The 13492-nt window shown below is 42.5% G+C and overlaps 1 protein-coding gene across 6 annotated transcripts in view; it reads left to right on the forward strand.

The window, feature by feature from the left end:
• Positions 1–13492, forward strand: part of LOC118396879 (glycerophosphodiester phosphodiesterase domain-containing protein 5-like) — an 82157-nt gene that overhangs the window by 29900 nt on the left and 38765 nt on the right. For all 6 annotated transcript variants that reach the window (XR_008068163.1, XR_008068164.1, XM_052467873.1 and 3 more), the window contains exons 3-5: positions 8145–8248; positions 9911–10004; positions 10247–10306. Coding sequence is in view for 4 of the 6 variants with exons in the window: in XM_052467873.1 (XP_052323833.1) it covers positions 8145–8248; positions 9911–10004; positions 10247–10306 (258 nt within the window). In the remaining 2 variants the exon portion in view is untranslated. The remainder of the gene's footprint in view (positions 1–8144; positions 8249–9910; positions 10005–10246; positions 10307–13492) is intronic.

Below are 13492 nucleotides of genomic sequence, written 5' to 3' on the forward strand. Positions count from 1 at the left end.
AAAACCAGGTGTCTAATATGGCAGAGAACATTCAGCCAACATCATGCAGGAAACATTCTCTGAGCAGAATGTCAATTATGAATTTCACTCCCCTGCTAACTGTTGTCTTCCATTACCTTTTTAGTTCCCTACAGAATGAAAGGTCAAAAGCTTCAACACCTCTGTATGTCAGAGCTGTAGAAGTTAGAGACAAGTTAACAAACGTTTAGGAGGATGTCTCTATATTAATGTTCATAGAAGACTTTCAGTTAATCATTTGCATGAATACCTTATGGTGAAGGTCATGATCAACTGTATTTGAAAACAAATTTACTGGTAACCTTGTCTACCCGTCGCCATAGCTCAATAATCATATCTATGAACCTTTCAGTCAGTCTGCACTTCCAGGAGTGCTGACATTCAAACAAGTCCTCTAATATTGGGTGAGGGGAATAGCCTAATCTTCCTGAATCCTGTCTCTCTCCAAAGGGAAATGTGTTCTGTCTGTCGTTTTTAATCCCTCTCCGGCTGTCTGTCTACTCTACCCAGATTCTCTGGGAGTTCGCTAGTTTCACAGCGGCAGGAGGGGACTGTTTACACACTATAATTGCTGACTATTTTGAGGGGAATTATACCATGTAGACATGTTATTAAAGTCTGTACAGCACTTCCAACAACATAAACAACAGCCAGGCCTGGCTGCCAAACTAGCTCTGTTTTTTCCTTTATAGACTAGCCTATTAGGTGGTTTTCTGTTGTCATAACCCATATGGCTAATGCCTTGTCATATCCTTTCTGTGTGTAGAGCTAAGCAATGAAATATTGATATGACACCAATTATACATGGATGGTTCTCATTAGTGAAGTACTTGTCACCAGCTCTTGGCACTGTTAGTGTAAAGACATTCTATGGGTTTGTGCTTTAAAAAAAGGTTGGATTCAAACTTCAAGAGAATATTTCAAGCACTGTTTTTCATTTTGTTTACAATAATCATATAGCTTTTGTTGGTGGAAGTGTAGGCTACTTTCTAGAAGATATTATGTCCAAAAGGCTAACTAGAGAGAACATGCTTTCAGCGGTAGTGTGTGTCTCTTACCACATTCAGTGTGATTTTTATCAGAGCCTGTATTCTCTCCCTTGTGCTAGTGTTCAGTGAGTTCAGCCAGTCCGTGAGGTTACCAAGGTCTCCAATGTTTTCCTGAACTTTTCAACTCTTCAGATATGAGCGTCCAAGGACAACACAACATGCTGTTTCAAATCAAGAGCTGACCAAGACCAGGCAAGAGCAAAATCTCTAGGGCATTATTGTATCATATTATTTGTAGCTATGAGGTCAGCAGCTCCACAGAGCTGAAGAGGTCGTTCTGTTCTGTAGTAAGTGAAGCCACTGCCTGTTGGTGCTCCTGACATTTCTGCCATTACTGGGGAGAGGATGGAGGAACAGAGGGCTGGAACACTAACCCTTGTCTTCTCAGGGTAATGCTGTTGGTCTGATAGGTGGGCCTGGGCTGGGTGGGGAAACACACTAGTGATTTTCTACAGCAGCAGGAATTGTGAAGGGATTTAGGCTGGGAGGAGCTGTGGGACATTCAGTGACAACCCCCACCAGCTGCTGGTCTAGTCCAGGACACTCAGCCAGGGCAACAAGGAGACCGGTGGAGAGACTGGGGCAGACCACTGCCTGAGGAAAGGGTCTGTGTGGTCTGTGTCCCTCTCTCTGCGGCTAGTGCACGCTCTAGCCCCATCTCACTCTCTCACTCACTCACTCACTCACTCACTCACTCACTCACTCACTCACTCACTCACTCACTCACTCACTCACTCACTCACTCACTCACTCACTCAGCTAGCTGTAGTTTATGCTTTCGGTACTAGATTAATTCTCTGATCCTTTGATTGGGTGGACATGTCAGTTCATTCTGCAAGAGCACTGATAGGTGACTGTGCAAGTCTATGGAAGGGGGTGAGCCTCCTAGGTTTTCTATTGAAGTCAATGTACCCATAGGAGGACAGAAGCTAGCTGTCCTCCAGTTATACCATGGTGCTACCCTACAGATGGCTGTTGAGGGTACTGTAGACCTTCATTGGAAAACGGTGTGTTTTAATAAATTAGTTGCTGACGTGTATGTATTTTGTGTAGTTTTATCTAAAAATAACTTTTGGTTCTCCCCTTCTTCCTCTGAGATGCCTCCACTGTTTCACATGTACGCACATACATAAACTCGATCCACAGAAATACTACTTACGCACATCAACAGTCCTCGGACTAAATGGTCTCCAATCCTTCAATTCAAATACAAAATCCCAAATTGTGTAGGTTCCATGATGATTATTGAATGCACTTACAGAACACTTTGAATGACACTTATTTCACCTGGCAATGCTGTGCAAGGAAGATGAGAGGCGTGAGGAGTAACCCACCCATTACTCATCACATACACGATAGCACATGCCAGAAGGCACACTTGCAAATATCCATGTAAGTCTCCATATAAATGTGTCAAGAGTGTTCTATCCTAGAGAACCAATTCATTCTAGCATTCACACACTCCTCACTCTCATAGAATAATGCTCTGGTTAATTTCTGTACATCAAAACTATGCATCTGTCCAGTCCTGTATTAAAGCGCACTTCACCACTTAACACTACGGTCCAAAGTGTGTTATCATATAATTATCTGGAATGTGCCAAATGAGAGAGATGGAGGGAGACACCTATGTTGAAGTCATAGGTTAGGTTGTATCAGCCTCAGGATGGGTGTAGAGAGATGTTGAAGTCATAGGCTAGGTTGTATCAATGTTAAACTGGGTGAATGGAATATGTATGTCAGTCATCCAATGAGCTGTAATAGAAATAAGGCCATGCTCATGAAATAATTGTCCTCCCTCATCTTAAACGTTCCCGACCACCACTGATGTGGAAGCTCTAGTCTAGCAGCATTCATTATAATTTCCCTGCCTGTGATATATTTTTTTGATGATTGTGTTGTGGGAGGACTCTCTTGCTTGCTGACCTGCAGTGAAGGTGGATTGTGCTGTGTGACATGCTAGGTGTGGGTGTGCTTGATCAATGTTTTCCATGCAGCCAAATTCTTGGTAGGTCCATCTATAGTCAGAATGACACTATAGTAGCCTGGACTCCAAGCAGGCATGGGGCAGCGGCAGCTTCTATAATGACTTCGGTACTGGGAGGTAATGAGAAGAAGTGACCCCACGAGAGAAGTCTATTGAATCATAATACACTACTCTCCTGACTGCTGGCTGTTTAGATGGCGCCGCTGGAGAATAGTGGAGAATACCCTGCTAGCCTTGGAGCTAGCAGGTAGGAAGGGAATTGGATTGCATGCCAGCACCTTTTTGTCAGTAGCCCCATTTGGGCACAGCAAGATGGCCTTAAACTAGAGGTCCACCGATTTAATTGGAATGGCCGATTTAATTAGGGCAGATTTCAAGTTTTCATAACAATCCGTAATCTGCATTTTTGGACACTGATCATGGCCGTTTTAAATTGCACTCCACGAGGAGACTGCGTGGCAGGCTGACTACTTGTTATGTGAGTGCAGCAAGGAGCCAAGGTAAGTTGCTAGCTAGCATTAAACGTATCTTATAAAAAAACATTCAATCTTAACTACACGTGGTTGATGATATTGCTAGTTTATCTAGTGTGTCCTGCGTTGCATAAAATCAATGCGGTGCCTGTTAATTTGTCATTGAATCACAGCCTACTTTACATTTACATTTAAGTCATTTAGCAGACGCTCTTATCCAGAGCGACTTACAAATTGGTGCATTCACCTTATGACATCCAGTGGAACAGCCACTTTACAATAGTGCATCTAAATCTATTTCTCAAGCGCATTCACAAAAAAAACACTGTTTATGGTGTACCTAACCATAAACATCAATGCCTTTCTTAAAATCAATACACAAGTATATATTTTTAAACCTGTATATTTAGTTAAAAGATATCCAGGTTGGCAGGCAATATTAAACTAGGGGAATTGTGTCACTTCTCTTGCGTTCGTTGCACGCAGTCAGGGTATATGCAATAGTTAGTTCCGCCTGGCTCGTTGCGAACTAATTTGCCAGACTTTTACATAATTATGACATAACATTGAAGGTTGTGCAATGTAACAGGAATATTTAGACTTATGGATGCCACCCGTTAGATAAAATACGGAACTGTTCCGTATTTCACAAAGAATAAACGTTTTGTTTTTGAAATTATAGTTTCCGGATTTGACCATATTAATGACACAAGGCTTCTATGTTATTACGTTATTATGTGGGGCGGCAGCGTAGCCTAGTGGTTAGAGCGTTGGACTAGTAACCGGAAGGTTGCAAGTTCAAACCCCCGAGCTGACAAATCTGTCGTTCTGCCCCTGAACAGGCAGTTAACCCACTGTTCCCAGGCCGTCATTGAAAATAAGAATGTGTTCTTAACTGACTTGCCTGGTTAAATAAAGGTAAAATTAAAAAAATAAATCATAATAATTAAGTCTGACCTAGCGGCGGTAGGCAGCAGCTGGCTTGTAAGCATTTTCGTGCATTTGCCAGCTTCGCTGGTCTGGTGTAACCGATGTGAAATGGCTAGCTAGGTGTAACCGATGTTAAATGGCTAGCTAGTTAGCGGGGTGCGCGCTAATAGCGGTTCAATTGGTGACATCACTCGCTCTGATACCTTGAAGTAGTTGTTCCTCCAATAATCGGTATCGGTGTTGAAAAATCAGAATCGGTCGACCTCTACCTTAGACCTACAAATATTTTGCTTCACCAAAACTAACGGCGTTTTTACCTAAACTGATCAGAAGAAAGTAATGTAGTGTAGAGCTCTTTGAATGGATGATATTTCTGGAATCTCATTTTTTGATTGAGTGACAGTGGAGGATCCTCTGTTAGATTTTTTTTGCAGTAATTCTAGTGTTTACGGTTCCACAGAAGATAATTATCCCCTGATCCTTTTTATCCGTCTATTTTTAGCCTCTTTTGGTCAATGAGGCTTCGGCTATGATGTATTCCATCTTAATTCAGCTGCCTGCCTGCCTCGTGCCCTTCAGCCAAGCAGCACAGCAATTTTCATGGCATTTCCCCAAAAATATCTCCCCAGTAGAGGAAAGTCATTTGCTCTCCCCGCTCCTACTAGGAGAGTACGAGGATGAATGAGTCGGCTCTGTTGGGCTTAAACCTCTCAATACAACATAAAACCTTTATTTCCCCTCAGACACATTAAATACGTTGACACATTTTTTTCTGACCCCTCTTGACGTAGATAGATGTTGACCATTTAACCTCGCTTGGACACATGTCTTGTGGGAAATAATACAAAGGTTGCATCCCTCACTCATGTCCCCCATTTTGAATGTAAATTCATCATACAGTATGATTCAACAGACTACTACATGTATTACGCTCTGTACACTTTGAGTTGGTTCCTTGTTTTGACACTAGTTAGAAAGCAGTGTTTAATGCCATGGTGTCGGCCCTGCCCTGAAGGCGTATGTTCCACCCTAACTAAAGCAAGCCGTGCAGAATGTGATGTCATCATAGGTCAGGCAGGCTGTATCATGCCTGAGTGCTCTGGTTTGATCCGCTCCTAAACAGCAGTGGAGAAGAACAATGACAGGATTAATGTTCAGTCATATACTATACACATTGCACATACTGTACATGACACTGGCTTGGCTGAATATTAATTTAAGGAATAAATGTGGCAGCCAGCCTAAATATGCCCGTAACATGTAAAAAATATTAGCTTTGCAATAAAGTGCAATTCAAATCTCACATTGTATGCAATATTTGCCACTCACACAACTGGCTTGGCAACTCGATTAGCTCCCAAGCAGCCAGTTTAAAATGATCCCAAATATTTAGTCTCATTGTTGTCCAAACATTACCTACTAATAGACCATCCAATCCCTTCTCTCCCAGGGGTGTCACCTCTGTAATCCATCTTGATCTCAGCAGGTGAACAATGTCCCCTCACATGCCCTCAAGATGTCCCTCTCCCAGGTAGTCATTAAAAGCCAGGGGGACAGTGCCAGAGCAGTTGGATCAATGAGCAGGGCTGTCAGTCAGACCCCAACCTGCCATAGGGTTAACCCTATGGTTACCTTGATGTCTGGCTTTCTCACATTGCGGTGAATTATTATTATTATAATACATGTTTTATTATTTTACCAGGTAAGTTGCGGGGGGGATTGTAAGCTTTAACCAAATACGAGACTTGGAAGTGTAACAATGTAAAACTAACCCTATGGTAACCATTCTGGGGTCTGTATTACTATGATTTCTGAAAGGGAGTGATTTTCTTAGTATGGTCTTTATTATTATAATTTAACAAATGTTTTCACGACTTTAATTCCTTATCTGGAAGAGATTGATGGCTAAAAAGAATCGCCACAACCAAATCGCCCACAGGCTTCCTTCCCTCATACTACTATATTCCCAATCCCTGCCCCAAATCAACAACTTTGGTATGTAATAATCCTCATACCATCTCAAACATGTGCTTTAGTGTCCCCATAGTTTAACTGCCGTTTGGCCTGTCCACAACTCCACATAAGCACATTAGGCTCTCCTCTCCAGTGCCCAGGGAGACGGTCAGAGTGGAGGGCAGAAGGTATACGAAGGGCTCAGGCTGGTATCTGTCACCACCCAGTCATTAGACCTGGCCCTGTCTTACATCCTGTGCCACTGCCAGCCGATGCCCTCCATGGAACAGTCATCTAAGGTGAACGTCCAAACAGCTTTGTTTGTGCTCTCATATCACCTTGATATCTCCTATCACAGCAAGGCTAAATACAGGGTCAACCAGGGCTTATTTTGAATGGTGCTATGTAAGAACCGTATTGCAGATAGAAATGTAATGTATAGAGCTTGAACAACTTGTTATTTTGCAAAACAGACTGTTCTAGTCATACATTTCTATCTAAGCGTTCTCGAGTCCTCCGGGCTCTGTGAGTAAGCCTGATTTCATTGTGTGCTAATTTGTGGGCTGGTATGCAAATACAGTGTGAGGAGCAGCCAGTCATGCTGTCGTTGTAGAGTCCAATTCTCAGTAGGGTTATCACATCAATTAAAGTTTAATTAATTATAAGGAACATTTTGGGCAGTTCTGTTCTTTATTTATGTGGTGGTCTTAACTGTTACATTTCTGTCTGAGCGAGGAGCGATATTTTTACTTTTACATAGATGGGCCAAAAAGGTCTTGACTGTCTAGAGAAGTTTGAAAAGCTAACTTTTTGTGCTTTGTCATCCAAGTCGTGTGCATGTCTGCGAGCGAACATTCTATCTCTTTATTAGAGCTCTTATTACAGCTTGCGGTGGCATTGGAAGGCTAAACACAGCTGACCACTAATCGGCTCATGGCCTCATTGGCTATTAAGTTAATGTGAGTAATTACTTGATGAGGACAGTGGTTTGGGAGCTTCGAGTCCCTCTGCTTTTTTACTGAGACAATATGGCCCTATGACAGTTTCTGCATGAATGGTTACTGCCTCTACCGCAACTAATACCAGACATGTGGTTCTCTCTTTTCAATCAGTTGTAAAGCGGTATGAATGTTGTCTCGTCTTTGGTAATGCAGGCTTTGTGAATGTCTACACAAAGTGGGAGTGTGAAATTATTTATGAACAGAATTGACATTACATTCACTATAAACCATGAGCGTTATTGTGTTGACTTGTTCTCCAGAACGTTCCTCGTTTGTGGTTTACCACCTTATTCTGATGCAGCTAGCAAATTGTGTTTTCAAATGTTTGTCATGACTCCAGGTTTGAGCCATCAGTCTGTGTGCCAGCCTTGGCTGCATCGTCATCAGTCTCTCTACATCCCGATTATAGTCTATAGGCTCTCACTTTTGCTGGATTAGGGCAGATTGCCCAATGACTACTCTGCCAGACTTTTAGGAGACTGTTGTTGCTTGCATTTCTGTTGTCAGTGTTTATAGCGACGTTGACGTATGGGGGTAATGTTATATCGTATGCCATTCTGGTGTGGGCAAAGGACTTTCTAATCAGCCATTTGCTCACTTGCAATCAAAGAAAGTAATACTATGAATGCACCAATAGTATTCCAATGTTTCAACACAACACTGGCCAAAGTGCTTTATGTTAATCTGATGGTATCTGTGGTAAAGGTAATGATGGTTCCTGTGTGTTTCCCAGTGGGAGTTCCTGTGGTCTCTCATCCTCTTCTTCACCTTCTCTCTGCTCCTGGTCTGGTTCTACTTCTGGTGGGAGGCACACAATGACTACAATGAGTTCAACTGGTGAGTACTGCTGTACTGTGTGTGTGTGTGCGCACTAGTTATGCAACTCATAGATTCTTGTCTCTCAGTATATCACCATCAGTCAGTGTTCCATTCAAATAAATGAGTTCCCCACTAAATACTCCTCTGACGTTCCCTTTGATTCTCTGGCATTTACCTATAGTAGATTGTTTTACTTTAAAATGCTGCAATTTCTCTTAATATGTTTTTGCTTTTAACCGAAAATGCTAACTCTTTAGTTTTTTTCCGCCAATTATTCACTCATCGTGGTTGGTCTAATCTGGGTGGGGATGGATTGGCTTTAGGGCGTCTATCACTGCAGATTCTAGTGAGCATGATTAAATAAAGCAGGAATACCCTTTGACCCCAAATCACCTCTCAGATTATTCCAGTCATGTCTCCCCCACAGTTACCATAAAACCAATCGTGCTTGGAAACAATACAGGTGTTAATTCTGTCATGAGTCATTGCACATCCAATTGAAGGATACCACTGAAATTATGAATTAGGTTTATTTAGTTGAGCTCTTGACCAAGTTCTCAAGGCCTTCTACATTTTATGTGCACGCTATGCCCCAGTGGTCCCTAAAACACATTTGGTGCAATATGTGAGAGCCATAAGAGAGAGAGAGAGAAGCTTTGTGTTTCTTCTTGTAAGGTGCAATTTGCTTTGTCCCCCCAAAGTCATTCCCCTCGCTCTCTCATTCCACCACCTCCTTTCTCTTCCTGTCATTAGCGCTCAATGTCACCTCTGCTTCCCCCATCGTCCTTCGCTCCTTGTTTATCTCTCCATGCCCCTCATCCCACTTTCTCCCTCTCCTTCCATACTCTTTATCTCTGCTCCTCTCTCCTTTTAATTTTATCACTCTCTCTCTACACACTCTCCAAAGGCGTCGGGCATGTTTCAGTCTAGCCTAACCGAAACGAGTGTTTGCGTACTCCCTTAAAAGACCTTTACTTGAAAAAGGTGTGTGTGTCTGTCCCCATCCCCGTGTGTCTGTCCCCGTCCCCGTGTGTGTTTGTACTGCATGATGTCTTTGTTCCTCCCCTTCCTTTCCTGTGTGTGGAGACACAGCCATAAGGAGACGTCCTTTTAGAACAAGGCCTCTAACTCGCAACACGTTAACATAGTTATTACATCATCTCTTTGCGCTCCAATACTCATTACAGAGAAGAAGCGACTGCAGCCATTTGCTCTGAGCAGCTCCCTCTTTTGTGTTTTATTTGTCTCTGTTTGCTTTGTTTTATGGGGATAATAAAGGCTTACGATCCTGGACAAGGACACTAGAACACATTATGCCTGCCCTGGGAGTTCAGGCCTTCCGGTTTAAGCGTCAGTGTCGGCTGTTAGCTCATTTCTAGTCAGCCAGTTAATTTTACAAAGAGACCTTTGGGGCTCGGAGCTCGAGGTTGCCCGTTGGGCACAGATCTAGGATTGGCTTCCCTTCCCCCGAATCTAAACCTTAGCTACTAGAGGAAACTCAAAACTGACCTTAGATCAGTGTCAACAACTTCTCCTGTTAGACCACTTGGCTTGTTTCTACAATCTATCCTCTATCTCTCATCTCAAAGACCAGAGTACCACAAGCTGCAGCCTGTCCTGATATCGATGAGACACTACTATTGCGCAACTGACTTCCATCCATTTTGCTCCGTTTTACAGGTTTTTATATAACCGTTCTGGAGAGTGGATCGACGGGACTGTTCCAATCCTGGCCACTACCGCTGCCGGCTTCACTTATATTGCATTTTTAATGGTGAGTTGACATCTCATCAAACATTCACTGTGAGATGATATTGATATGGTGTCTAGGCAATGGGAACAGCCAGGTAATGTTAGTGGTATAACCTGGCAGGGCAGAAACATGTTGCCAGGCATGTCTGTGCCAAGTCTACACGTGACAGTTAGGATCGCCCAGGCAGCTGTTGACCTTTTTTGAAAACGGTGGCTGTGGATTTCCACGTGATGTGATTTATTTATCTGTTTCTATTCCTTTAGATTTTAGCACTTTGCCACATAGCAGTGGGACAACAGCTGAACTTGCACTGGCTGCACAAGGTAATGCTCAAATGTGCGATTTGTGGTGTGTTTGTTTATGTACAGTGCCTTGGGAAAGAACCCTTGACTTTTCCCCAAATTTGTTGTTACAGCCTTATTGTAAAAAATATATTTTTTAATAATAATCCTCAGCAATCTACACACAATACTATAATGACAAAATGAAAACTGATTAAAAAATAAAATTAAAAAATACCTTATTTACATAAGTATTCAGACTCTTTGCTATGAGACTCAAAATTGAGCTCAGGTTCATCCTGTTTTCATTGATCATCCTTGAGATGTTTGTATAACTTGATTGGAGTCCACCTGTGGTAAATTCAATTGATTGGACATGATTTGTCTTGTCTATATAAGGTCCCACTGTTGACTGCATGTCAGAGCAAAAACCAAGCCACGAGGTTGAAGAAATTGTCTGTAGAGCTCAGAGACAGGATTGTGTCGAGGCACAGATCTGGAAGGGCACTAAAACATTTCTGCAGTATTGAAGGTACACAAACTCTCCAAATACAGGTGTGCAAAGCTTGTAGCATCATACCCAGAAGACTCAAGGTTGTAAAGGTGCTTCAACAGTGTACCGAGTAAAGTGTCTGAATACATACACTACTGTTTAAAAGTTTGGGGTCACTCAGAAATGTCCTTGTTTTGAAAAAAACAAACATTTTTTTTGTCCATTAAAATAACATCAAATTGATCAGAAATAGTGTCGACGTTGTTGTAAATGACGATTGTAGATGGAAATGGCTGATTTTAATGGAATATCTACGTAGGTATACAGAGGCCCATTATCAGCAACCATCACTCCTGTGTTCCAATGGCACATCGTGTTAGCTAATCCAAGTTCATCATTTTAAAAGGTTGATTGATCATTAGAAAACCCTTTTGCAATTACAGTGGGGAGAACAAGTATTTGACATACTGCTGATTTTGCAGGTTTTCCTACTTACAAAGCATGTAGAGGTCTGTCATATTTATCATAGATACACTTCAACTGTGAGAGACGGAATCTAAAACAAAATTCCAGAAAATCACATTGTATGATTTTTAAGTAATTATTTGCGTTTTATTGCATGACATAAGTATTTGGTACAGAAACCTTTGTTTGCAATTACAGAGATCATACGTTTCCTGTAGTTCTTGACCAGGTTTGCACACACTGCAGCAGGGATTTTGGACCACTCCTCCATACAGACCTTTTCCAGATCCTTCAGGTTTCGGGGCTGTCGCTGTGCAATACGGACTTTCAGCTCCCTCCAAAGATTTATTGGGTTCAGGTCTGGAGACTGGCTAGGCCACTCCAGGATCTTGAGATGCTTCTTACGGAGCCACTCCTTAGTTGCCCTGGCTGTGTGTTTCGGGTTGTTGTCATGCTGGAAGACCCAGCCACGACCCATCTTCAATGCTCTTACTGAGGGAAAGAGGTTGTTGGCCAAGATCTCGCGATACATGGTCCCATCCATCCTCCCCTCAATACGGTGCAGTCGTCCTGTCCCCTTTGCAGAAAAGCATCCCCCAAAGAGTGATGTTTCCACCTCTATGCTTCACGGTTGGGATGGTGTTCTTTGGGTTGTACTCATCCTTCTTCTTCCCCCAAACACGGCGAGTGGAGTTTAGCTTTATTTTTGTCTCATCAGACCACATGACCTTCTCCCATTCCTCCTCTGTATCATTCAGATGGTCATTGGCAAACTTCAGACGGGCCTGGACATGCGCTGGCTTGAGCAGGGGGACCTTGCGTGCGCTGCAGGATTTTAATCCATGACGGCGTAGTGTGTTACTAATGCTTTTCTTTGAGACTGTGGTCACAGCTCTCTTCAGGTCATTGACCAGATCCTGCCATGTAGTTCTGGGCTGATCCCTCACCTTCCTCATGATCTTTGATGCCCCACGAGATGAGATCTAGCATGGATCCCCAGACCGAGGGTGATTGACCGTCATCTTTAACTTCTTCCATTTTCTAATAATTGCTTCAACAGTTGTTGCCTTCTCACCAAGCTGCTTGCCTATTGTCCTGTAGCTCATCCCAGTCGTGTGCATGTCTACAATTTTATCCCTGATGTCCTTACCCAGCTCTCTGGTCTTGGCCATTGTGCAGAGGTTGGAGTCTGTTTGATTGAGTGTGTGGACAGGTGTCTTTTATACCGGTAACGAGTTCAAACAAGTGCAGTTAATACAGGTAATGAGTGGAGAACAGGAGGGCTTCTTAAAGAAAAGCAAACAGGTCTGTGAGAGCCGGAATTCTTACTGGTTGGTAGGTGATCAAATACTTATGTCATGCAATAAAATGCAAATGAATTACTTAAATCATACAATGTGATTTTCTGGATTTTTGTTTTCGATTCTGTCTCTCACAGTTGAAGTTGTACCTATGATAAAAATGACAGACCTCTACATGCTTTGTAAGTAGGAAAACCTGCAAAATCGGCAGTGTATCAAATACTTGTTCTTGCCACTGTATGTTAGCACAGCTGAAAACTGTTGATTAAAGAAGCAATAAAACTGGCCTTCTTTAGACTAGTTGAGTATCTGGAGCATCAGCATTGGTGGGTTTGATTACAGGCTCAAAATGGCCAGAAACTAAACACTTTCTTCTGAAACTCTTCAGTATATTCTTGTTCTGAGAAATGAAGGCTATTCCATGCGAGAAATTGACAAACTGAAGATCTCGTACAGTGCTGTGTACTACTCTGGTCACAGAACATAGCAAACTGGGTCTAACCAGAATAGAGGAGTGGGAGGCCCTAGTGCACAACTGAGCAAGAGGACAAGTACATTAGTGTGTCTAGTTTGAGAAACAAACACCTCAAGTCCTCAACTGGCAGCTTCCTGACATAGTACCTGCAAAACACCAGTCTCAACGTCAACAGTGAAGAGGCGACTCTAGGATGCTGGCCTTCTAGACAGAGTTGCAAAGGAAAATCCAAACCTCAGACTGGCCAAGAAAAGATTAAGATGGGGAAAAAGAACAAGGCAGGCATCCCGGAGTCGCCTTTTTAAAATAATAAACTTGGATTAGTTAACACAACGTGCCATTGGAACACAGGAGTGATGGTTGCTGATAATGGGCCTCTGTATGCCTATGTAGATTTTCCATTAAAAACCTGCCGTTTCCAGCTACAACAGTCATTTACAACATTAACAATGTCTACACTGTATTTCTGATAATTTTGATGGTATTTTAATGGA

The sequence above is a fragment of the Oncorhynchus keta genome, chromosome 18, assembly GCF_023373465.1.
Source record: "Oncorhynchus keta strain PuntledgeMale-10-30-2019 chromosome 18, Oket_V2, whole genome shotgun sequence".
Taxonomy (NCBI): Eukaryota; Metazoa; Chordata; class Actinopteri; order Salmoniformes; family Salmonidae; genus Oncorhynchus; species Oncorhynchus keta.